Source organism: Herpailurus yagouaroundi, unplaced genomic scaffold (genome assembly GCF_014898765.1).
Source record: "Herpailurus yagouaroundi ecotype Mexico unplaced genomic scaffold, PumYag 250, whole genome shotgun sequence".
In the NCBI taxonomy this organism is placed as follows: Eukaryota; Metazoa; Chordata; class Mammalia; order Carnivora; family Felidae; genus Herpailurus; species Herpailurus yagouaroundi.
In genome coordinates, this window is record NW_024412467.1 from 8,560,384 (window position 1) to 8,585,281 (window position 24,898).

Consider the following 24,898-nt stretch of genomic DNA (forward strand, 5'->3'; position numbering starts at 1 on the left):
AATTCTTTCACTCTTCCCTCAGTTCAGTGCGAGATTTGTATGTGCATTCATTAGCGAACAAATGTCTGTGGAACTGTTCTGTGCCCGGCATTCCTGCGGGTGCTGGGATACTGCTTTAAATGAGTCAGTCTCTGCCCTGTTGGACCTGCTTCGTAAACAACAGTGGGATGTATCCAGTGAATACAGTGAAGGCGATAGATTCCAGACTTGAGGGAGAACACTGTCTTCCTGATTGGGACACTTTTTATTGATGGATCCTTAGATTGCGTTAGTTGTAAAAAGCAGAATCTCATGGACCACCGTATTTTCAGCATTACTGTTGTACTAAGATGCTGTTATCAGGTACTTAGTTCAGACTTCTGTGAAGTTTTCCTGATACTCAGAAAATAAAATGACCTAGTCTTGAAGAGGATTCCTTAGAGATTCTATACCCGAAATCAAAATTGGGAGATTTTACAATCTGGTTTCTGATGGTAAAACCAAATTAAAATTTCAAATGTACCTAAGGTGACATGCTCTGTACTTTTGTTAAGACCTTGATTATTGTTTTGTTTATTCATTCAGCATTCACTGAGCCTCTCCTGTGTACCGGACACCGGGATAGATTTGGGGGTAGAGCTGGGGATCTGTTAACTTGGCTGTTGGGGGCTTACTGATCAGTGAGATGGGAGGAGATGGCTATTGTAGTGAGTTGGGGACAGTCGGTGGGGGTTGGGCTGGAAGTGCGGAGGGCGCCGCACCACCAGGGAAGGAGCCTGGGAGGAGGGAAGACGTCCTGGAGCCTCAGCTGCTCCATACAGGGGAGCGGTACTGACACATGCCTGTCAGATGGGACAGTGACTGCGAGGAATAGTAATTTCATTTGGGTGAAGACTAGAGTTGGAAGGAAGTCTTCATAGATGTTAGGTAAGAAAAGGAGAACTTTTGCAGATCTTGTATATGCCTTGTTGCAGAGTTTAGTTTTTTCCCTGAAACTGATGGGAGAATTGGGAAGCTGGGTAGGATATTGGGAGCTGATTGATAGGGGCATACGCAGTCCAATTTTCAAGAGCCCTCATGGACACACTGAGAAGACGGGATGAAGAATGGGATGCGAGGCAAGAAAGCCAAGTTTGTCATAATCTAAGTTACAGGGTGGCCGTAATCCAAGGCGAGCTGGGAGAGCTTGGTCAGAGGTTGCTCAGCGTGGGTGTTCGGGCGCGGCAGCATTAACCTTCTGATGGAAAACAACAGAGGGTACCCTCTGAGGAAAAGAGGAGTTTCGTTCTAGACATTGTGAGATGAGGTGCTTAGAACATCCCAGTGGGAGAAACTGTGATCATTGTAATTCTCCCAAGTTTGGAGAGAGAGCCAAACTGGGCTACTGCTGGGAGTTAAAACCAAAAGTCTAGATAAGGTGGCCCAGGGAAGAAGAAAAAGGGTGAGAAAAGCAAAGGACAGAGAGTCCTGGAGACTCTGAGTTGAGAAGTAATTTCTACAAAATATAAAAAATCGTAGAGAGAAAGGTGCTGTCAAAGCCAAGAGACGAGACAGTTTCCAGAATGGTCGGGAGGGGGTAGTGCCGGTTAAGAAAAGGTCATGACCTTACCTGAGACAATGGGCAATGGTTATGGAAAGCAGGTCACAGGGGGAATAACATAAAATGCCCTGTAAACATGAAGACACGCTTTCCCTACTAATGAGGAAGATAGAAATTGAAAGGAAATATTTGTGCTTCTTAGCTTGACAGAATCTTTATAAAGATTAAGCGAGTCTTCGTGCTTGGCAAAGGTATAGGGAGACATACTCATGCATGAAGTTGTAACAGCTTTGGAGAACAATTTAGTAGCAGCTTAAAATTTAAATTGCAAATGCCCTTTAACCTAGCAAATTCCATTTCTAGGTCTCTATGCTAAAGACATAGTCACATCTGCACAAAATGATTACAATAATGTTCAGCATGTCTGTAATATTGAAAAATCAGAAACAACCTAAATGGCCATCGATAGGGAAATGTTTAACATGGTACGTCTGTATTTTTGGAATGCTATGTAGCAGTTCAAAAGAACACGGAAAAACGTTCCAGGTATTGTCAACTTTTTGAAAAATCTAGATGATTATCCTAAGTAAATACGGGAAAACCATATTGCCATTGATGTATCTATGAGTTTGTGTAGAAACTCATTTTTAAAGGTCTGGAAGAATGCACAGCAAACTGATAACTGGTTTCCTCTGAGGGGAGAGACGAGGGAAGAGTAAAGGGAGATGAGTCCTATGCGTTTGATTTTCGTGAATACACTTACATAATTTTTTAAGGGGATTATTTAACAGGGAGAGGTCCAGTGAGAAAGACTTGCGTGGTTTTTTGGACTCCGCAATTAGAAGATGATTGTTCACGTAATAAGAGCAGTTCCACGGATGATAAATGCAGGGATTAATTACCCTTGGATCAAGAATTAATAGTGAGGAAAGTGAATAAAGCTGTTTTAAACATCTTGCTATAGAAGGGAAATCGCAGTTAAATGGGGGGTGAGGATACAAGTTGATAAAATAAGGTCAGGGAGAGAAAGCACATGCTTATGTTAGGCTGAGGGACTAGTGCTGGGGAAGGAGGAGAAGCTGATGTACAGGAGAGTTCCAGAAAGGGCCCCTGCAGAGGTAACGGAAATGGGAATATTGATGGATCCACATTCAGTAAACTGGAGGGGAAGATAGGTCAACATTGAAGGAATTCTTGGCCAAGAGCAAGAGGGAGGAAGGGATGAAAATGCCATTGATAGCACAGGAGGACCTGCTGAGAGAGAGTCGGGTTAACCCCGGGAAGGCTCGGACATTGGATACCATGAACTTGGCATGGGACCGGTCTTTTAAAAGTTCTGTGTTCCCACAGCAGTCTTTCCTCTGGATCAATCATAGAAAAAGTGGTGTTAGACCAGTTGAGGGACAGAGTTTTGCAGGGAAGTAACAAGGGGTGAATGACAGGAGTGATGTAAATGATCGACTCTGTTTGCAGGACTTGGCAGACTGCAGCCTGTGGGCCAAATCCCTCTTACCATCTGGTTTTGTAAATAGTTTAATGTGACAACAGCCACATCCATTCATTCAAGTGTTGTCTGTGGCAGCTTTCATGCTACAGTGGCACAGTTGAGTAGTTGTGACAAACTGTGTTCCTGGAAAAGCTGAAACCACTTACTGTCTGGCCCTTAACTGAAAAAGTTTGCTTACCTTAACTAGTCCTTAGGAGCGAAGCAGGCAGGCTTGTGTGGAGTCAGGCTGGGGAGTGATTGTGAAGTCAAGCAGGTGGCAAGTTGACCAAAGAGAGGGGCCATTTAGAGAGTAAAGCTGTAGGGGTAGAGGACCCCTGAGACCACCTGGATCTCAGTGATTTAACTTAGGGGACGGGGTGGAGCAGTGCAGCGGAGGCTGAAGTTCATTCGAGTTCAGGTCGAGGAACTGTCAGTGTTGGATGACGGAAGGAAGAACGTAAGGATACCTCCACGGAACATCTGGCCGACAGCCTGCCGGTATAATGAATTCAGTCCACTTACCTACCATCTCTGTGTAGGTGTTTTCCTCGCCTGTGTGTGTTAATTCAGCTGATACTCCCAGTAGTAAAGATGACACTGAGAATGGCTGCGTCCTAGTTTAGTTTCTGCTCGTTTGCAGTAGTTGTATATGGTGAACCAGAATTCTTAGAACAGACGTGCCGCTATTTGTACACGGCCTACATTTCTTCTGTATCCAAAGGTAAACTGTGTTACTACTGTATTTTTAAATCTACTTTTAATTTTCACTATAGGTATATGAAAATTATCCTGCTTATGATTTAACTGAAAGAAAAGATTTCATAAAAACAACTGTTAAAGAGGTAAATACATCCACCTTTTCTGATTTTGGTCATTTTGAATGTATAAGACAAATTATATATCAAATACTGTATGTTTTTCAAAATGTTCATGTCACTATATCACATTTGACCCTCAGATTTTCTCAAAATAGATGGGCAAAATATTTTTCATTCTCATTATAGAGTTTAAAAAAATAAAGTCTGAATATTAGTGACAAAACTTGACCTCCAGCTCACAACATACATGGGCAGCCAGGCTCAACACAGGTGCTCACACAACTACTGGAGCGTAATTCCTTTCCACCGAAGTCAGAAGATCAGCAGTAGCTATATTTTTGTATCGGTCCCAACAGATTTCCCAAGGTTATAGTAGTAAAACAGAAGTTTTAAAGGGAAGGTGGGGTATGATTTTTGTGTTCTTAATACTGTATTTTGGGTAGAGGAAAATGACGCTTCTCTCTCGTTGCAGCTGATTTCTTGAGGCAGAGGAGATAACTTGTCCCGTGGACGTCAGGATCTGATTTATACCGTTATACCAGCAAAGAGAATGTATTTCCTTTTCTACCCCTTGCAAGCGTTGTGTTAGTAGAACCTGTCGCTGATCTTTTTAAGTAAATTTGAGTTTGTTGTTTTAAATTGCATTTCTATGCAGTTTTTAGTTTAAAATTTTGCATGGCAGTAATTGTTCCTTGCTTTTATAGCTGTATTTTGTACATTTTGGATTTCTTTATATGAGATCGTAGTTTTAGCGTGCTTAGTATTCGCTTGTTTCAGACATACTTTTAACGAAGTAGAAGAAACTATTATTGACATTTATACATGCAGAGACTATGGCAGTATTTAGTAGATGAAATATTTTGAATACACATCTGACAGTGGCAGTGTGTTCATCATATTAAAAATATACAGGCTTCAGCTATCCAGATGATTAAATTGGAAAATTTCTGCTGCATGTGTATATATGTCAAATCGTCAGCATGACAAAAGTGACAGATGTTATTTTTGTATTTTTAAAAACAACTTTGTTGTATATAAAGTTTTTTTATTTCTTTTGTGCAGATCAATTTTTAAACTCCTATAGGTAGGTATCTTTACAGTTATAAACTATGAAATGTCAGTGTTCGGCCAGATGGTATGTGACGGAGCAGCGAAATCAGAATTCAGTGGAGAAAACACTGAAGGAACAGGTTGTTCTCTGCTTTGCCTCAGAAGTGTCAATTTGTAGTTTTAGTGTTAACTCTGCAAGTGTCTGTAGATAACATTTTATGTTAAGGGTAGACCAAATCAACACATCAGAACTTCAAAATTGGGGGAAGGGGATTAAGTACAAGCACATTTGGCTTCTAATGAACTGATTTTTATTAACTGCTTTTACCCATGTAAAATGCGGATATTTACAGGAAACCTGGCCTTTATAATTATGGTAAATGTACCAAGTATAATGCTAGAAGATAACGTGTAGGCAACAGTGGGTATCTCCGACAAAGTATTTCTCAAAAGTGATAAAAAGACTTATTTTTAACATTAAAGAAGTTTAATGTATTCGTGGAATCAGGACTTTTAGGTTTTAAATTTTGGCCAATCAGGATTCTGGGTGATCAACACAGCCCACTCCTGAATTAGATTGTTTCATCTTTTACATTGTCGTAATCAGTTTATTAAATAATTTCTGAATTTTAAAAACATAACTGCTTATGAGAGAATTAGGCCTTTGATAAACCAGTTGAGTGTTTAAACGGAGAACATGAAATACATAAAAATGATAAATGTTGGCCGTTAGCAGGTACTTTCACAGGTCTGACGTGTTTCTTGATAAATACAAATGAATAAACAACTGAGACCTAAAAATTGGCCGTTGATTTTAAATATTTAATTTGTTCCTATAAACCTTGTCAATAAAACTAATAAATCCATGCTCTTGTCTCTTGTATTAATGTCTTCCGTTTCTGTAGCATTTCCCCCCTAGCTGAGGATTTCAGAACAGGGATTTTTGTTGATTTTGAGAGAGAAAAAGCACACAGTGGTGGGGCAGGAAGAGAGAGAATCCCAGGCAGGTTCTGCACTGTCAGCGCAGAGCCTGACGCGGGGCTCAAACTCACGAACCCATGAGATAGATCATGACCTGAGCGAAACCAAGAGTCAGACTCTTAAGCGACTGAGCCACCCAGGTGCCCCTGGATGGGGATTTTAATGGATTTAGCCCCAAGACCCATTTAATTTGGAGTCGTTCAGTGATTGCTGAACACAAACTCTGAAGAAATCCTGAAGGAAAACTTGAAAGTGACCTCACAAAACTAAGTGATTACGGTTCACAACTGTTTATTTTATGACCATTTACTTAAAAGGGTGTAAGACCCAGGAGCTAAACAAGTCTGAAGGCGGCCTGCAGGAGAGGAGAGGAGACAGGTGGTGTGCATGAAAGGTCGTGGGGAAGGTGTACCCAGTGCTCACCACTACAGTGCACGGTATTTGAAAAACAAGTCTAGTTTTTATTAAGCAGTTTTACACAACCAGCTGTTCACAATCTGCAGTTAAAACATTGTGTAGTCACTGCTCTTCAATTACAAAATCTTCAAACTGTGAAAAACAGTCAAAAACTCAAAAGTACCGTGGTTCCTTAACAAAATGTCAAATGATGTCACTTGGGACAGGAAACTTTTTAAATACACATGTACTGCGCTTGAGCTAACTAGGGTTTTCCTTAGTTTGCTTGTGGCACAGTACAAGTTTAAGAGCCCAGAGACTAACCGTGAACCATTTCAAACTTAAAATATTTTGCATTTATCACTAAATACATGCTATTCTTTAAACAGTTTAACACATAACATTTTTAAAGCAGAATACTTCCCAGTCAGTACCAATGAGTCTCATCAGATAGTCTATCAACATTTTCCTATGTTAACCCAACTTTGAAACCAATTTACTGCTGTTTGCCTTCTTGTGTTTGTATCATACTTTGCTGAGGAGGGAGGTGTCTAAACCGTCTAACGTTTCCATAAAATTCTATTTCTACTTACAAGCTGACTTTAAATTTTAAAAATACCTAATATTCTGAAAAATGTCCTTTTGAGTCCTTTTGTCAGTGCAGACTAACATAATTGAAAGAACTGTTCAGACTTTTTAAAACAAAAGCATTTAAGTTACCATCCACTTTTCTAACTTCTTGGCAAGATAAGCATCCTGAAGTCCCTGAAACCAGAGTTTAATTGAATTCTTTTGTCAGGAGGAGAAAAAAGGAAAAAGTGAATATGTGCCATACTCTCCAGCTCTTAAGATATGGCTTTAAATGTGAAATATTTACCAGGAAATCTCACATTTTCTGCAGTTTTCCGGTGGACCTGCCTATGGAATACTGAAAACATCATGCTGCAAAAAACAGACTGGATCAGTTATTTTAAAAAGAGGCAGTAGAGGGAGTTTTATTAAAGTATTCTGACAAGATCTTTTTGCCAGCGGTTGCCAAAATTAAGGCTAAAGTGTGCCATCGGACCAAACTTGGCTCTAAGAAAAATAGCCCTATTCTAAATGGTCTCAAGTATGAAGACTACTATCTCTACCCCCATCGAAAACCACAGAATGCCTATACTGTTTGAGGAACTGAAAATTTTGCTGTTTGCCAATGAGTGCACAAATCTGAAATGTTTTATCACAAAAGAGACCCAAATTTAAATTTCTTTTGAATACCCAATGGAAAGAAATATGTACAATATAAAATAGTCTAGAAGCTTCATTTACTTTTAACTGAAGAGTTTGTGCTGTATCTGAAAGGGAAAGATTTCTATCTAAATTTTAAGTAAAAGCTCAATTTTGGAGCTATATAAAAATCTTAAGGCTCATTGGCAAAGATACTGATGAACTGTGACAGAAGAAAAACACATGGCTTTATCTGCCTTTTTAATGATTGCTGCTTGGTTTCTTGATGTTTGAAAACAATGGTTTCTCAATGCTTGAAAACTGATGAGCCAAACAAGATGTCAAAATTCAAAGGGAATCTCCAACCGTGGAAGAAATCCTGTCTTAATGTAAGGTTATATTCTGCTTTGTTCTGAAATACAGAAGACAGCCCTAGTCACACCTGTGGAAAATGCAATTAAATATAAGTGCTTACAAAAGGATCCTTGGGGCTAATGCTCTCAGGAGGAGGTTTTTTTTGTCTTGATTTTATGAAAGTGAGGTTTAACATGTGTTTCAAACTTTACCATTTGGAGCACAGAAGAAAGCTGGGTCCAGACAAATTCTATTCAGAATGCTGCAATCTTACTTGCTTCTCGAACACCACTCAAATATGCCCCTGTAACAGTTTGTGGGAAATGCCTGTTTGTTGCCTGTAAGAAAAAAATTGCATAATTTGAAATCACATAGAAGGAACTCAGGCAATCACCGAAACAATACAAGCATACACTCTCTGATCCTCCAATCAAGACTGCCGGCAGGCGCTCCTCTGTGCTCATGTTAACACTCTACCTCCCCCCACCCCCACCCTGCACCTGCTGTTCTCTGGCTGTGCCACCCTGCTTCACCACTGCCGTGAAGGACTGAGTGGCACTCCTTAGGATATTACTCACATACACACCGTGTCCCGGAATTAAGAATAACGAAGACGATACAATCCCTGCCCGCCCCCGCCGCTGCCCCCCAGACAAGTAGTCTCGCTGTCGGAATCAGTGATGAGCACAGAAAGCGAACCAATTCACCCATGGCCGGAGTTTTGCTAGAAGACTGCCACAGGACAGAGAGGAGTCTGTCAACGGGGAGGGGACAGAAAGGTGAGGACTGTCCGTGGGAGAAGACAGCTCTCCAGGAGGTTGGAGTGGGAACAGAATCCGCAAACCAGGGCAAGCAGCAGATTGATCTGTGGCTTGGGGGTTGGTGGGGACGGCGACAAGGTCTGGGATGTAGCTATGGGAAAGAGTCACTGAAGCGGGGGTGAGTCGATCTCAGAAGATGGAGGAGGATAGGAAACGCAGGAAGTTCCACGTGAACTGAAGTATGTTCCACATCACGTAGATTTACAGCTGGATGCAAGGGACAACAGCCAGTGCCAAACACTTCAGTAAATGGAGAGGAGTGGTCAGGAGGTAAGAATACAATTACTGGGGTGCCGGAGTGGTTCCAGTCGGTTAAGCGTCTGACTCTTGGTCTTGGCTCAGGTTATAATCTCATGGTTCGTGGGTTCAAGCCCCGTGCTGGGGTCTGTGCTGATGGCACAGAGCCTGCTTGGGATTCTGTCTCCCTCTCTCTGTCCCTCCCCCTGGCTCTCTCTCAAAATAAACTTAAAAAATAAATACATAACATTAGAAAAAATACAATTACTAGTAGGGGGTAAAAAATGGCAGAAACCTCAGAGAAACGGCTTTAAAATTTTTTTAGGGGCGCCTGGGTGGCTCAGTCAGTTAAGCGTCCGACTTCGACTCACACTTCATGGGTTCGAGCCCCATGTCGGGCTCTGGGCTGACAGCTCAGGGCCTAGAGCCGGCTTCAGATTCTGTGTCTCCCTCTCTCTCTGCCCCTCCCCCACTCACGTGGTCTCGGTCTCAAAAATAAACATTAAAAAAAATTTTTTTTAATAAAAAATGTTTAATGTTTTCAGTGTGAAGTAACAACTGTATCACATGAGCCTAATGCAGCTTCTCTTGGAAGCAGCGGACAGTTGCTGCCTGGCGTGCAGTCACACTCTGTTCCCACAAAGCTTTGCAGGCCAAGGACAAACCACACAGCCAGTTTTTAAATGACGTTCTTTTGTAATCATCCAAAAATCAGAGCGAGAAAAGATAACTCTATTTTAGATGGCACTAGAAGACCTGGGCGGTCCCAAACTATAATCCACAAAGGATGAAAGCAGATGAAAGAGCTCTGAGGATTCTCTTCACTGGGTGAAGTTTGGGGAGGGTGGCGGGGAGGTGATCCAAAGCAAGCCGATTCACCCCAAAGAACCTTTTAACCATCTCGGCCACTGGAGGCATCGGGAAGGACGGAGGCGGAGGCAGAGGCGGGGCACCGGTGAAAACAGGCCTGGAAGAGCAAGCAATCTGGTTCCTCACCAGCTTCCCCACCCCCATGGCCACAACCCCCTGGAGACCAGAGGCAGAGGTGGGGGTGAGGCACCAAAGAACACGGGGATTAAGTCAGGTCTTCATAACTAAGAGCAAGGCTGCCGGCACCCAGAATGTTCCCAAAGAGCTGTAGATAGACTGTTTGGGGATCCAACCACCCCTTGGCAAGCTCGTGGGCGTTCTCAACAGGCTTTTGTAAAAATGCCTCCCTCCAGTCTGAGCAGTCAGCGATGGGATATCTGGATGTGTGGGAAGCGGAGGCTGACGGAAACAAAGTAGAACTCTGAGGAGTCACTAAGCAAGAAGAGGATGCTACCAAAAGAAGAACCTGAGGGCAAGAAAGTGCTCATAAAAGAGCCAAAATTCCCAAAGTCAATTCAAGGAGAGAAACAGAAACAGGGTAAGACACACGAGTAACAGCAAAGAAAAGAAAATCAGTTTAGAAGTTCCAATTTATATAATGGAAGATGTAGAAATAAGAGAAATAAAAAATGTGAGGAGAAAATGGTCAGAAGTAAGAAATCAAGGACAGAAGGATAGGAGCTTCCAGATTACAAGCCAGCGAAAAACAGGCACCGAAAAAAATCAGTAATCAAAACAGCAAAACATTTCTCAACAGAAGTAAACCAAGAAAGGAGCCAGGCTACTTCCTACCCATTAGGATGGCTACTACCAAAAGCCAGAAAACAGCACACTGCTGGTGAGGATGTGCAGAAACTGGAACCTTTGTGGGGCGCCTGGGTGGCTCAGTCGGTTGAACATCTGACTCTTGCTTTCGGCTCAGGTCATGATCTCACAGGTTCACGAGTTCAAGCCCCAGGTCAGGCTCTTTGTTGAGAATGCAGAGCCTGCTTGGGATTTTCTCTCCCCCATTCTCTCTCTGTCCCTCCCCCACCCGTACACACTCTCTCTCTCAAAACAAACATTTTAAAAATAATTTTAAAAATTAAAAAAATAAAAGCTATTTTGAAGATTATGATTCTGACTTTGGAGGAACTCCAGTGATCGATTGGCAGTGGAAGGAATCACATGTGAAATTCCTTAAATATTTAAAAACTTAAAAAAATAGTTAAGGTGGTAAATGATATGTATAGTTTACCACAATTTAAAAAAATACACATTAAAAAAAAAAAGGAGAAAGGTATCTAGAAAACAAAAACCTGGAAAATGGTGAGGAGGAGTCCCAGAGATCAGCCAGTATAGACCAGAACATAGGCAAGAGGACCCCAGGAAGGGGGTTTCAAAAATGGAGCTAACACACCAGCTCACAGGGATTCAGCTGTGACTGAGGGAAGCCTGAAGGGTGGAGGGGCCCGAGGAGAAGCACAGAAAGAATTAAGCTAATGAAAAAAGGGGCCAGTGAGACTGTCAAGAAAACAGGAAGCTGTGTAAAAACGAAGTCGATGAAGAGCTTCGTGGCTCAGCAGGAAGCCACATCACAGGAGCACCATTTCAAGTGTGAAAAAACCACACTAAATAGGCTAAATCTTTCACCTGATAAGTCAGCAATGTCTACTTTTTTTTTAATTGCTTTATTTTGAAAAAGAGAGAGAGAGAGGAAGAGGCAGAGAGAGGTAGTGAGAGAATCCCAGGCAGTCTCCTCGCCCACAGCACAGAACCCGACGTGGGGCTCGAACCCACAAACCATGAGATCGTGACCTGAGCTAAAACCAAGAGACGCTTAACCGACTGAGCAACCCAGGTGCTCCAATGTCTACTTTGTTGAACCAGAAGTCAACAATACAAATATTTGAAAACACGAAGTAAATTCCTGAAGAAACAACAGAAAGCGTTAAAAATGGCCACCCTGGGGGTGGGAGGAGGATGCTGAGGGGGCATCTGTCTGCTGTCTTGGGGTCCTAATACTTTTGACCGTATCTGACTCTGCTTTTAAACACCGGACGTACATCACTTTCATTAAAAGTCACGAAAACAACAGTGAGCGGGTTCAGGATGGCCACACGCACCTCACCAGCAAAGAAGACCATTCCCTGTATCTCCTCAGCGAGGATATCGTAGGCTTCTCCGCTCCCTCCCGTCTTCACGAAGCTGTACGCCATCTGGATCCAGGGGTCCGTGCTCCACCGAGTGACAAAATACTTCGTGGGGTCGGGGACCTCCTGTGTGGGGCGGAGGGAACCAGGAGCCGGGATCAAAGAGGGGCCTAGACGTGCGCAGCCAGAGCACAAATCTACACTCCTGCCTCCTCTGGAGACAGAGTTAATCCTCTTAGACTCTGCTGTGGCCCCTCTGCCCCCTGCAGCTCCCCCCGGGCCCCCCCCCACCCCCATTTGTGCAGCTTCCTCCATCTCCCGCCCCAACCCTGCAGCCTCCCCCACGGCTCACTTCCACCCTTCATCCTGCCGGAGACTTTATCGTCGCCAGAGACTGGCGTGTGCCCGGGGGACGGTGGCGGAAGGGTGTCTGGGCCAGAGTGGAAGGGGCGGTGCTGGGACCTCAACTTGCGATTCTCAGCAGGCTGCTCCAAAGGAACGGCCAGACGAGGCCATGTTTCACGTTCACTAAGTTTTGAGTCAGGTGAGCCCTGACGAGCACCACCATGAAAAACAGTTCCACGGAGGGCGCCTGGGTGGCTCAGTTGGTTCAGTGTCCGACTTGGGCTCAGGTCACGATCTCACGGTTTGTGAGTTCGAGCCCCGAGACAGGTTCCCTGCTGTCAGTGCAGAGCCCGCTTCGGATCCTCTATCCCCCTCTCTGCCCCTTCCTGCTCGTGTGCTCTCCTCTCTCAAAAAGAAACAAAAATAGTTCTATGGAAACTACCCACTAAATTCCAAACAACGAATGTGAAAATGAGTTTTTGGACAAAACCCCACAAACTAGGGACTACTGTGAGATGTAATCACATCACGTAAAATAACACTCCCGGGTGTCTCTTTCTCTACTTTATGTAACTTTTCTCTCATTTCATTTCTATTTCCGTTCCTTTATTTGAAAAAGATGACAGCTACGCCATTTCCCAATCTGCAGAGACTGTGAGACGTACTCAACTGGCAAATATGAAGTACCCTGAGCCCCTCTGGAAAAAGACAGAAATGAGACTAGCTGCATCTGTAGGGTACGAGAATATTCTGGACAACATCCCTTTGAAAGGAAGGTTGCTCTCAAAGCTTGCTAGGGTTTGGGTTAATACAGGATGTAGGGAAACTGCTGAGCCTGTTACATCCTTAGGAAAGGAAGGGGATGTGGTGCTCGCTTCAGCAGCACGTGTACTAAAATAGGAATGGTACACGGAAGCTCCACGTCGCCCCTGAGCAAGCGTGACATGCAGATTCCTGAAGCCTGTCTGTGCCCCAGCGCACTGCCACCCTTTGCAGATCAGCACGAAAGGAAGGGGGTGGAGGCAGGAAAAGAAGGAAGAAGGGAAGGGGAATGGGAAAGGAAAAGGAAAAGAAAGAGGTGTGTGGATGATGTGAGCAAAAGGAAGACAATGGCGTGAAAGGCGGTATGGAATATTGCTATAGACTCAATTGCGGCCCCCTCAAATTCGTGTGTCAGAACCCTGAACCCCCCGAACCTCATAATGTCACCATATCTGAGAAAGGGCCTCTCACAAGGTAATTCGGTTCCCATGAGGTCCCGAAGGTGGGCTTTAATCCAGTCTGACTGGTGTCCTTCTAAGAAGAGGCAATTAGGACACAGCCAAGCACAACGGGAAGCCCACGTGAGGTCACGGGGGAAGGCGGTCATCCGCAGACCAAGGAGAGAGGCCTGGGAAGAAGCCAAACCTGCCTGCACCTTGATCTCGGACCTTCCGGCCTCAGAACTGCGAGAACGGAAATGTCCATCGTTGAAACCACCCAGATTGGGGTATTTTGTTACGGGAGCCCTGGCAGGCCAGCCCGGGGACTTAGCGGGCAGCCGGACAATGGGAGAGGGACCGACGAGGCCGTCCGCCTTCTCCCCCGTCCCGGAGGCAGCTCTGACCTGCTCCTTGAACAGCTCCCGGAGGGCAGCCATGCACTGCTGGAGCACCTGCTTGTCATCCAGGGTCCTGACGGACGCCACGGCCTCCCCGGCGACCACCGACATCAGCACGCTCTGCTTCTTCTGCAGAAGCGGAAGGGACAGTTCACACTTCCTGCTTCCAGCACAGAGGTCCCTGAATGCACGGCCCTGACTGGGGAAGGCCCTCGTCCTACACATCTCAGGATTTCCCCCTGCCCCTCAGCCCCATCTCAACCACCAGTCTGTTTCCCTCACAAAACTCCATATTCATCTCTACATTTTGTTGTTCGTGGCTGAACAACTCAGGAAGAAGTGTAAATATCAAATTCAGGGTTCTCTTGGCTTTTTCCCTTACTTGTTCTAGAAGAAATAGAAGAAGGTGGAGAAGGGAGATCAGCAGATACAATAAGGGGGAAAAAATCTTTCTCAAACAGTAAAGAAATTTTGCCCAAGTGCAACCTTTTAACAAAGTTTCTTGGGATGGGGTGCCAGGGTGGCTCAGTCAGTTAAGCCTCTGACTTTGGCTCAGGTCATGATCTCAGTTCGTGAGTTCAAGGCCCACATTGGGCTCTGTGCTGACAGCATGGAGCCAGCTTCAGATCCTCTGTCTGACCCTTCTTTCTCTGCCCCTCCCCTACTTGTTCTCTCTCTCTCTAAAAAATAAACATTAAAAAAAAAAATTAAGGGGCCTGGATGGCTCAGTCAGTTAAGTATCTGACACTTGATTTCAGCTCAGGTCATGATCTCATGGTTCGTGAGAAGCCTCACATCGGGCTCTGCGCTGACAGCGCGGAGCCTGCTTGGGATTCTTCCTCTGTCTCTCTCTGCCCCTGTGCTGCTCACTCTCTCTCAAAGTAAACAAACATACATTACAAAAAAATTAAGAAAGTTTCTTGGAAGGGAGAAGAAGGGGGAACAAAACACCAAAGGTGATTCTTTTGTGTGACATTAGTATTACCAAGTCCCAGGGACGCCCCTCCCTCCCTCTGCTCCCCGACCAGTCACATCTGCCAACACGGAGCCTGCCCTCGTCCTCCTCAGGGCCAACCATACCCTGCCCTTCGTCCGTGCTCACAGGACCCAGGAGAGCAGTGTTCAGGCACCAGTCATTACTGTGCTGTGCTGACCTGACTCTCCCTAAGAGGACTCACCATCAGCCCGAAATATCTGTTTCCACAAAGAACGAATCCCCTTCCCAGGGAGCAACATTAGTACCTGAAGAGAACATGGCAGATGTCGGGCTTTTCCGGTAGGAAAATATCCCAGTACAAGTACCCTGCCAGCATATAAGTACGTATCTACAGCATCCGCCACGTCCATTAGCTCCTGAGCTTGGCGCAGGAGTCATACCACCAATCCAAATTCTAAACTGCAGTAAGGGAGTTCAAACCGCATGTCACCACCGATTTTACCTGGGGATCCATGTCATAGAACACAGCAAAAAGCCCCCGCTTGCCGGCACTAGGCGGAACGTGACCGAAAAAGTCAGCCCCTTGAACTTTACTGTCCCAAAATCTGTATGGAAACTGCAAGGCAATCTGGAAAACGAGCAAGAGAAAGATGGTTAAGAGTTTCTAGAATCAGAAGTAATCTCTAAGACGCAACCTACGGTTCTTAACTAAAGCGATACACAAAAAAATCCTAAAATGCTCCCCTTCCGTGCTCCTGTCTTGTCTGTTCTCTCATGAGCATCTGGCTTTGGGGGCCATTCGTCCCATCCCCCCACCGATAGCGTGGGTGGGGTGGGCGGGACCCACTGACAAACCCTGGGCTAATCCGAAGATGCCAAGCAGTCCCGACACCCGGTCTTGAAGCAGATGTTCTGAAGATAAAGTCTCACCTACCCCTAGGGCCAACAGCACTGGCACGTTCTGCTTAGAGAAGATTTTATTTAAAGGCAGAGGAAGTGAAACATTCTCCTCACTGGGACCAATTAATTAATGGAGGGTAGGCTTGGAAGGCAGCCAAAAAAAAAAAAAAAACCCCACTTTATTTATATATTTAAATGCCAAGTTCAAATCTTGAATAACAACACTCATTTTCCAAACGTCAAGCAAAACTGAGATCTCAGCCAGCTCTCCTCCTTCTGTTCCGATAACAGCCTTTTGTATTCTTCATCAACAATTACTCAAATGAAAAGAAAATCTTTGAATTTTATTTGGATGAAAAAATGATCCGCTACTCAGCCAGTACCAGAAGGTAAGGAACCCTTGGCACCCAACATTCATCTCTTTGGTTTTGAGGCTACAGTAACTTGGTCACCTTTTCAATGATGCCCGCGCCTAAGCTGTTGATAGCCTTCATCTTCTTGTCCGACAGCGGTGGGTTGAAGTGAATGGCACCTTTCTGCAGTAAGGCCAGAGGTACAGTGACCAACACCTGGGGGGAAAACGAACAGTTCACACACAAAAGCAAAACTACCCAGTGGGTTCATGACCAGGAAAATCTCAGCGCCCAAAGGACGTTCCTCTCTATCGCCAATCACGAGACTGTCAATGTCCCATGTTCTACTGCGAAGAGCCAGAGCCGCCATGGCGGTTCGGTGCACAAGGGCGCCTGGCTGAGCAGAAGCGGCATCCATGTGGAAGAACTTGCAGAAAAGTCTAGATGGTTTACAATAACCCTGGGTGAGAAGAGTCAGTAGATGCCAATTATGAAAAGCAGTACTGTAAGAGGAAATGGCCCTAAATATGGAATCAGAAGAACTACGTTTGTGTATTGTTACTAACACTTTCTAATACGTGGCCAAGGCAAAACCTGCCCTACAAACCCCAAAGAATCGGGATAATGCTTAAAAGTCATACAATACGCTTCATAAATGGTCAAGTCCATCAAAAATATTATGGATTACTGGAGTGCCCGGGTGGCTCAGTTGGTTGAGTGTCTGACTCTTGATTTTGGCTCAGGTCATGATCTCACAAACCATGAGACAGCTTGGGGCCTGCTTCTGATTCTCTCTCTCCCCCTCTCTCTGATCCTCCCCTGCTCATGCTCTCTCTCAAAATAAATAAACTTAAAAACATTTTCTTCAAAACATTATGGGCTATTAAGAAGGAAGCAACTTTTTTTTTAATTAGTTTATTATTTTTATTTATTTATATTTTTTTTTAATTTATATATGAAATTTATTGTCAAATTGGTTTCCATACAACACCCAGTGCTCATCCCAAAAGGTGCCCTCCTCAATACCCATCACCCACCCTCTCCTCCCTCCCACCCCCCATCAACCCTCAGTTTGCTCTCAGTTCTCAACAGTCTCTTATGCTTTGGCTCTCTCCCACTCTAACCTCTTTTTTTTTTTTTTCCTTCCCCTCCCCCATGGGTTCCTGTTAAGTTTCTCAGGATCCACATAAGAGTGAAACCATATGGTATCTGTCTTTCTCTGTATGGCTTATTTCACTTAGCATCACACTCTCCAGTTCCATCCACGTTGCTACAAAAGGCCATATTTCATTTTTTCTCATTGCCACGTAGTATTCCATAGTGTATATAAACCACAATTTCTTTATCCATTCATCAGTTGATGGACATTTAGGCTCTTTCCATAATTTGGCTATTGTTGAGAGTGCTGCTATGAACATTGGGGTACAAGTGCCCCTATGCATCAGTACTCCTGTGTCCCTTGGATAAATTCCTAGCAGTGCTATTGCTGGGTCATAGGGTAGGTCTATTTTTAATTTTCTGAGGAACCTCCACACTGCTTTCCAGAGCAGCTGCACCAATTTGCATTCCCACCAACAGTGCAAGAGGGTTCCCGTTTCTCCACATCCTCTCCAGCATCTATAGTCTCCTGATTTGTTCATTTTGGCCACTCTGACTGGCGTGAGGTGATATCTGAGTGTGGTTTTGATTTGTATTTCCCTGATAAGGAGCGACGCTGAACATCTTTTCATGTGCCTGTTGGCCATCCGGATGTCTTCTTTAGAGAAGTGTCTATTCATGTTTTCTGCCCATTTCTTCACTGGGTTATTTGCTTTTTGGGTGTGGAGTTTGGTGAGCTCTTTATAGATTTTGGATACTAGCCCTTTGTCCGATATGTCATTTGCAAATATCTTTTCCCATTCCGTTGGTTGCCTTTTAGTTTTGTTGGTTGTTTCCTTTGCTGTGCAGAAGCTTTTTATCTTCATAAGGTCCCAGTAATTCACTTTTGCTTTTAATTCCCTTGCCTTTGGGGATGTGTCGAGTAAGAGATTGCTACGGCTGAGGTCAGAGAGGTCTTTTCCTGCTTTCTCCTCTAGGGTTTTGATGGTTTCCTGTCTCACATTCAGGTCCTTGATCCATTTTGAGTTTATTTTTGTGAATGGTGTGAGAAAGTGGTCTAGTTTCAACCTTCTGCATGTTGCTGTCCAGTTCTCCCAGCACCATTTGTTAAAGAGACTGTCTTTTTTCCATTGGATGTTCTTTCCTGCTTTGTCAAAGATGAGTTGGCCATACGTTTGTGGGTCTAGTTCTGGGGTTTCTATTCTATTCCATTGGTCTATGTGTCTGTTTTTGTGCCAATACCATGCTGTCTTGATGATGACAGCTTTGTAGTAGAGGCTAAAGTCTGGGATTGTGATGCCTCCTGCTTTGGTCTTCTTCTTCAAAATTACTTTGGCTATTCGGGGCCTTTTGTGGTTCCATATGAATTTTAGGATTGCTTGTTCTAGTTTTGAGAAGAATGCTGGTGCAATTTTGATTGGGATTGCATTGAATGTGTAGATAGCTTTGGGTAGTATTGACATTTTGACAATATTTATTCTTCCAATCCATGAGCAGGGAATGTCTTTCCATTTCTTTAAATCTTCTTCAATTACCTTCATAAACTTTCTATAGTTTTCAGCATACAGATCCTTTACATCTTTGGTTAGGTTTATCCCTAGGTATTTTATGCTTCTTGGTGCAATTGTGAATGGGATCAGTTTCCTTATTTGTCTTTCTGTTGCTTCATTGTTAGTGTATAAGAATGCAACTGATTTCTGTACATTGATTTTGTATCCTGCAACTTTGCTGAATTCATGTATCAGTTCTAGCAGACTTTTGGTGGAGTCTGTCGGATTTTCCATGTATAATATCATGTCATCTGCAAAAAGCGAAAGCTTGACTTCATCTTTGCCAATTTTGATGCCTTTGATTTCCTTTTGTTGTCTGATTGCTGATGCTAGAACTTCCAGCACTATGTTAAACAACAGCGGTGAGAGTGGGCATCCCTGTCGTGTTCCTGATCTCAGGGAAAAAGCTCTCAGTTTTTCCCCGTTGAGGATGATGTTAGCTGTGGGCTTTTCATAAATGGCTTTTATGATCTTTAAGTATGTTCCTTCTATCCCGACTTTCTCAAGGGTTTTTATTAAGAAAGGGTGCTGGATTTTGTCAAAGGCCTTTTCTGCATCGATTGACAGGATCATATGGTTTTTCTCTTTTTTTTTGTTAATGTGATGTATCACGTTGATTGATTTGCGAATGTTGAACCAGCCCTGCATCCCAGGAATGAATCCCACTTGATCATGGTGAATAATTCTTTTTATATGCCGTTGAATTCGATTTGCTAGTATCTTATTGAGAATTTTGGCATCCATATTCATCAGGGATATTGGCCTGTAGTTCTCTTTTTTTACTGGGTCTCTGTCTGGTTTAGGAATCAAAGTAATACTGGCTTCATAGAATGAGTCTGGAAGTTTTCCTTCCCTTTCTATTTCTTGGAATAGCTTGAGAAGGATAGGTATTATCTCTGCTTTAAACGTCTGGTAGAACTCCCCTGGGAAGCCATCTGGTCCTGGACTCTCATTTGTTGGGAGATTTTTGATAACCGATTCAATTTCTTCGCTGGTGATGGGTCTGTTCAAGCTTTCTATTTCCTCCTGATTGAGTTTTGGAAGAGTGTGGGTGTTCAGGAATTTGTCCATTTCCTCCAGGTTGTCCAATTTGTTGGCATATAATTTTTCATAGTATTCCCTGATAATTGTTTGTATCTCTGAGGGATTGGTTGTAATAATTCCATTTTCATTCATGATTTTATCTATTTGGGTCATCTCCCGTTTCTTTTTGAGAAGCCTGGCTAGAGGTTTGTCAATTTTGTTTATTTTTTCAAAAAACCAACTCTTGGTTTCGTTGATCTGCTCTACAGTTTTTTTAGATTCTATATTGTTTATTTCTGCTCTGATCTTTATTATTTCTCTTCTTCTGCTGGGTTTAGGCTGCCTTTGCTGTTCTGCTTCTATTTCCTTTAGGTGTGCTGTTAGATTTTGTATTTGGGATTTTTCTTGTTTCTTGAGATAGGCCTGGATTGCAATGTATTTTCCTCTCAGGACTGCCTTCGCTGCGTCCCAAAGCGTTTGGATTGTTGTATTTTCATTTTCGTTTGTTTCCATATATTTTTTAATTTCTTCTCTAATTGCCTGGTTGACCCACTCATTCGTTAGTAGGGTGTTCTTTAACCTCCATGCTTTTGGAGGTTTTCCAGACTTTTTTCTGTGGTTGATTTCAAGCTTCATAGCATTGTGGTCTGAAAGTATGCATGGTATGATTTCAATTCTTGTAAACTTATGAAGGGCTGTTTTGTGACCCAGTATATGATCTATCTTGGAGAATGTTCCATGTGCACTCGAGAAGAAAGTATATTCTGTTGCTTTGGGATGCAGAGTTCTAAATATATCTGTCAAGTCCATCTGATCCAATGTCTCATTCAGGGCCCTTGTTTCTTTATTGACCGTGTGTCTAGATGATCTATCCATTTCTGTAAGTGGGGTGTTAAAGTCCCCTGCAATTACCACATTCTTATCAATAAGGTTGCTTGTGTTTATGAGTAATTGTTTTATATATTTGGGCGCTCCGGTATTCGGCGCATAGACATTTATAATTGTTAGCTCTTCCTGATGGATAGACCCTGTCACTATTATATAATGTCCTTCTTCATCTCTTGTACAGCCTTTAATTTAAAGTCTAGTTTGTCTGATATAAGTATGGCTACTCCGGCTTTCTTTTGGCTTCCAGTAGCATGATAAATAGTTCTCCATCCCCTCACTCTCAATCTAAAGGTGTCCTCAGGTCTAAAATGAGTCTCTTGTAGACAGCAAATAGATGGGTCTTGTGTTTTTATCCATTCTGATACCCTATGTCTTTTGGTTGGCGCATTTAATCCATTTACATTCAGTGTTATTATAGAAAGATATGGGTTTAGAGTCATTGTGATGTCTGTATGTTTTATGCTTGTAGTGATGTCTCTGATACTTTGTCTCACAGGGTCCCCCTTAGGATCTCTTGTAGGGCTGGTTTAGTGGTGACAAATTCCTTCAGTTTTTGTTTGTTTGGGAAGACCTTTATCTCTCCTTCTATTCTAAATGACAGGTTTGCTGGATAAAGGATTCTCGGCTGCATATTTTTTCTGTCTAGCACACTGAAAATCTCGTGCCAACTCTTTCTGGCCTGCCAAGTTTCAAAAGAGAGATCAGTCACGAGTCTTATAGGTCTCCCTTTATATGTGAGGGCACGTTTACCCCTTGCTGCTTTCAGAATTTTCTCTTTATCCTTGTATTTTGCCAGTTTCACTATGATATGTCGTGCAGAAGATCGATTCAAGTTACGTCTGAAGGGAGTTCTCTGTGCCTCTTGGATTTCAATGCCTTTTTCCTTCCCCACTTCAGGGAAGTTCTCAGCTATTATTTCTTCAAGTACCCCTTCAGCACCTTTCCCTCTCTCTTCCTCCTCTGGGATACCAATTATGCGTATATTATTTCTTTTTAGTGTATCACTTAGTTCTCTAATTTTCCCCTCATACTCCTGGATTTTTTTATCTCTCTTTTTCTCAGCTTCCTCTTTTTCCATAACTTTATCTTCTAGTTCACCTATTCTCTCCTCTGCCTCTTCAATCCGAGCTGTGGTGGTTTCCATTTTGTTATGCATTTCATTTAAAGCGTTTTTCAGCTCCTGGTGACTGTTCCTTAGTCCCTTGATCTCTGTAGCAAGAGATTCTCTGCTGTCAGCTATACTGTTTTCAAGCCCAGCGATTAATTTTATGACTATTATTCTAAATTCACTTTCTGTTATATTATTTAAATCCTTTTGGATCAGCTCATTAGCTGTTGTTATTTCCTGGAGATTCTTCTGAGGGGAATTCTTCCGCTTGGTCATTTTGGATAGTCCCTGGTGTGGTGAGGACCTGCAGGGCACTTCCCCTGTGCTGTGGTGTATAACTGGAGTTGGTGGGCGGAGCCGCAGTCAGACCTGATGTCTGCCCCCAGCCCACCGCTGGGGCCACAGTCAGACTGGTGCGTGCCTTCTCTTCCCCTCTCCTAGGGGCGGGATTCACTGTGGGGTGGGGTGGCCTGTCTGGGCTACTTGCACACTGCCAGGCTTGTGATGCTGGGGATCTGGCGTCTTAGCTGGGGTGGGTAGGCAAGGTGCACAGGGGCAGGAGGGGCAGGCTTAGCTTGCTTCTCCTTAGGTGATCCACTTCAGGAGGGGCCCTGTGGCAGCAGGAGGGAGTCAGATCCGCTGCCGGAGGTTTGGCTCCGCAGAAGCGCAGAGTTGGGTGTTTGCGCGGAGCGAGCAAGTTCCCTGGCAGGAACTGGTTCTCTTTGGGATTTTGGCTGGGGGATGGGCGGGGAAGATGGCGCTGGCGAGCGCCTTTGTTCCCCACCAAACTGAGCTCTGTCGTCCGGGGGCTCAGCAGCTTTCCTTCCCTTTGTCCTCCAGCCTTCCCGCTTTCTGAGCAGAGCTGTTAACTTATGACCTCCCAGACGCTAAGTCGCGCTTGCTGTTGGAACACAGTCCGTCAGGCCCCTCCGCTTTTTGCAAGCCAGACTTGGGGGCTCTGCTTGGCCGGCAAGCCGCCCCTCCGCCCCGGCTCCCTCCCGCCAGTCCGTGGAGCGCGCACCGCCTCGCCGCCCTTCCTACCCTCTTCCGTGGGCCTCTCGTCTGCGCTTGGCTCCGGCGACTCCGTTCTGCTCTATTTTTATTTTTTTAATGTTTTATTTATTTTTGAGTGAGCGAGAGGGAGGGAGAGAGACAGCACTAGCAGGGGAAGGGCAGAGAGAGAGGGAGACACAAAATCTGAAGCAGGCTCCAAGCTCTGAGCTGTCAGCACAGAGCCCGACGCAGGGCTCAAACTCATGGACTGTGAGGTCATGACCTGAGCCGAAGTCAGGCACTTAACCAACTGAGCCACCCAGGAGCCCCAAGAAGGAAGCAACTTATTGCAGGGTCTCCCAACGGCTTACACAATCCTTTAGAGAGTTGAAGGTGCCGATGCTAAGAGCCTTCAAGAACGACTCTCGAGGTCTCATCACAAAACCCTGCCATCAAAGACAGCTGCTGTCTCTCCACACAATCAGAAAACTTCTGGCTCCAGAACCCTGTTACCACAGTCTCAATGAGGAGCCATTACCACTGCTACCAGCTCCAGAAGCACGCCACTTCTAGAACAAACTGTGAAATGGGTTCCTCGTGCTTGCCTCACGACTCCCTTGTAGTTAATGAGCGGACCCTGGACCCTCTACTGGCCCCTCTGCGGAAAAACCTAACACCTTGACCACGATGCTGGTCAGAAGTGAAGGAAAAGCCATGCCATACCTTCCAAATCTCACGCCAGTGCATCTGAGTGGCTGCAACATTTCCTATTTAGAACCTCAGCTTCAAGGGAGTCTAGGAAGCGTGTGTGTGTATGTGTGTGTGTGTGTCCATTTCCGTCCACACTGCAGGCAGCGTGGACGGAGGAGCGTCCCATGGAACTGGATGCCAAGCACCACATCCACCACAGCCCTCAGCAAAGATGTAGCGTATGTGGCTTGAACCCCAACTCCAGGAGCACAGAAAGGCCAGAGTTGTTCTTGTGATTTTGTCGCTATTTTCTGCCACATGGAACTTTTTATAAAATATAAAACATTTTCTCGGTCATCATCAAGCAAGCCAAAAAAAAAAAAAAGAGAGAGAGAGAATTATTCTCTTGGATGCAGAAGAACTTCAAGGAAATAAGATCTAGATATCTTCTTAACAACAAAAACGCTCTCAAAAGCCCATGAAGCTGGGCGCCTGGGTGGTTCAGTCGGTTAAGGGTCTGACTTCAGCTCAGATCATGATCTTGAGGCTCATGGGTTCAAGTCCTGCATCAGGCTCTCTGCTGTCAGCATGGAGCCTGCTTCGGATCCTCTGATCCTCTCTCTCCCTCTCTGCCCCTCTCCGGCTCACTCTCCTCTCTCCCTCAAAAATAAACATTAAAAAAAAAAAAAAAGCAAAAAGTGAAAAAAAAAAAAGCACACGAACTTAGGTAAACAAACAGGCCAAAGGGACGAACCCGCTCTGGTCAGGGACTGAGGCCAGACCTGGGTGGAACCAGCCTAAACTGCATTACAGTGTGTCAGATGTTTACTGGTGGATCACGCTGGGGTGCAAATCTTTCACTTCTAAGTCCGGGAAACTTCCAACTCAAACCATGCCATCTTTGCAGACTACTATAAAAATACTTCCTGTAAACATTCCAGAAGAGACTTGAGAACACAGCCTGCAGCTATGCCCTAATAACCCCGGAGAGCTGGACATAAAGAGAGAAGAGCAAAGGTGCTTGGTTAGGGTCAGGCAGAGGGGGACCCAGCGAGAGCTGTCGACAGGCAGAGTCACAAAATACCAGCGCTTGAGCCATCAGCTGACTGGCAATTTAAAAATTTTTTCAAATGTTTATGTGTATTACAGAGGGAGAGAGAGAGAGAGAGAGACAATGTGGGAGCGAGGGAGGGGCAGAGAAAGAGGATCCGAAGCAGGCTCCAGGCTCCAAGCTGTCAGTGCAGAACCTGACGCGGGGCTCGAACTCACGCACCGCGAGATCATGACCTGAGCCCAAGTTGGCCACCCAACCAACTGAGCCACCCAGGCGTTCTGGCTGACTTACAGTTTTAAAGAGAGGTATTTAAAAACAATTTTTACCACCACAAGGAGCTTTAAATTTAAATTCTCAGCTTGGGGCTCCCACATAAGGGCAGGGCTGCTCAGTGGTCTGACACTGGCCACACATCGGACTCACCTGAGCAGTTTCACAAACATGACCAGACTGAATCCCGGAGAATGTCGGGGTGGGGGTGCTGCA

General features: G+C 44.4%; 2 protein-coding genes across 9 annotated transcripts in view; one reads left to right on the plus strand and one right to left on the minus strand.

Moving 5' to 3' along the window:
• DEK (DEK proto-oncogene) overlaps positions 1–5,740 on the plus strand; it is a 31,359-nt gene extending 25,619 nt beyond the window's left edge. For all 4 annotated transcript variants that reach the window (XM_040460530.1, XM_040460531.1, XM_040460532.1 and 1 more), the window contains 2 exons: positions 3,779–3,847; positions 4,296–5,740. In XM_040460530.1, coding sequence (XP_040316464.1) covers positions 3,779–3,847; positions 4,296–4,307 — 81 coding nt within the window. In that variant the 3' untranslated portion in view covers positions 4,308–5,740. The remainder of the gene's footprint in view (positions 1–3,778; positions 3,848–4,295) is intronic.
• A 552-nt stretch (positions 5,741–6,292) lies between these two features.
• KDM1B (lysine demethylase 1B) overlaps positions 6,293–24,898 on the minus strand; it is a 69,369-nt gene continuing 50,763 nt past the window's right edge. For 4 of the 5 annotated variants that reach the window (XM_040460525.1, XM_040460526.1, XM_040460528.1 and 1 more), the window contains 5 exons: positions 16,108–16,224; positions 15,258–15,383; positions 13,825–13,947; positions 11,847–11,999; positions 6,293–8,151 (listed from right to left, as the gene is read on the minus strand). In XM_040460525.1, the coding sequence (XP_040316459.1) occupies positions 8,068–8,151; positions 11,847–11,999; positions 13,825–13,947; positions 15,258–15,383; positions 16,108–16,224 (603 nt within the window). In that variant the 3' untranslated portion in view covers positions 6,293–8,067. The remainder of the gene's footprint in view (positions 8,152–11,846; positions 12,000–13,824; positions 13,948–15,257; positions 15,384–16,107; positions 16,225–24,898) is intronic. The other variant, XM_040460529.1, reaches the window with a different exon arrangement.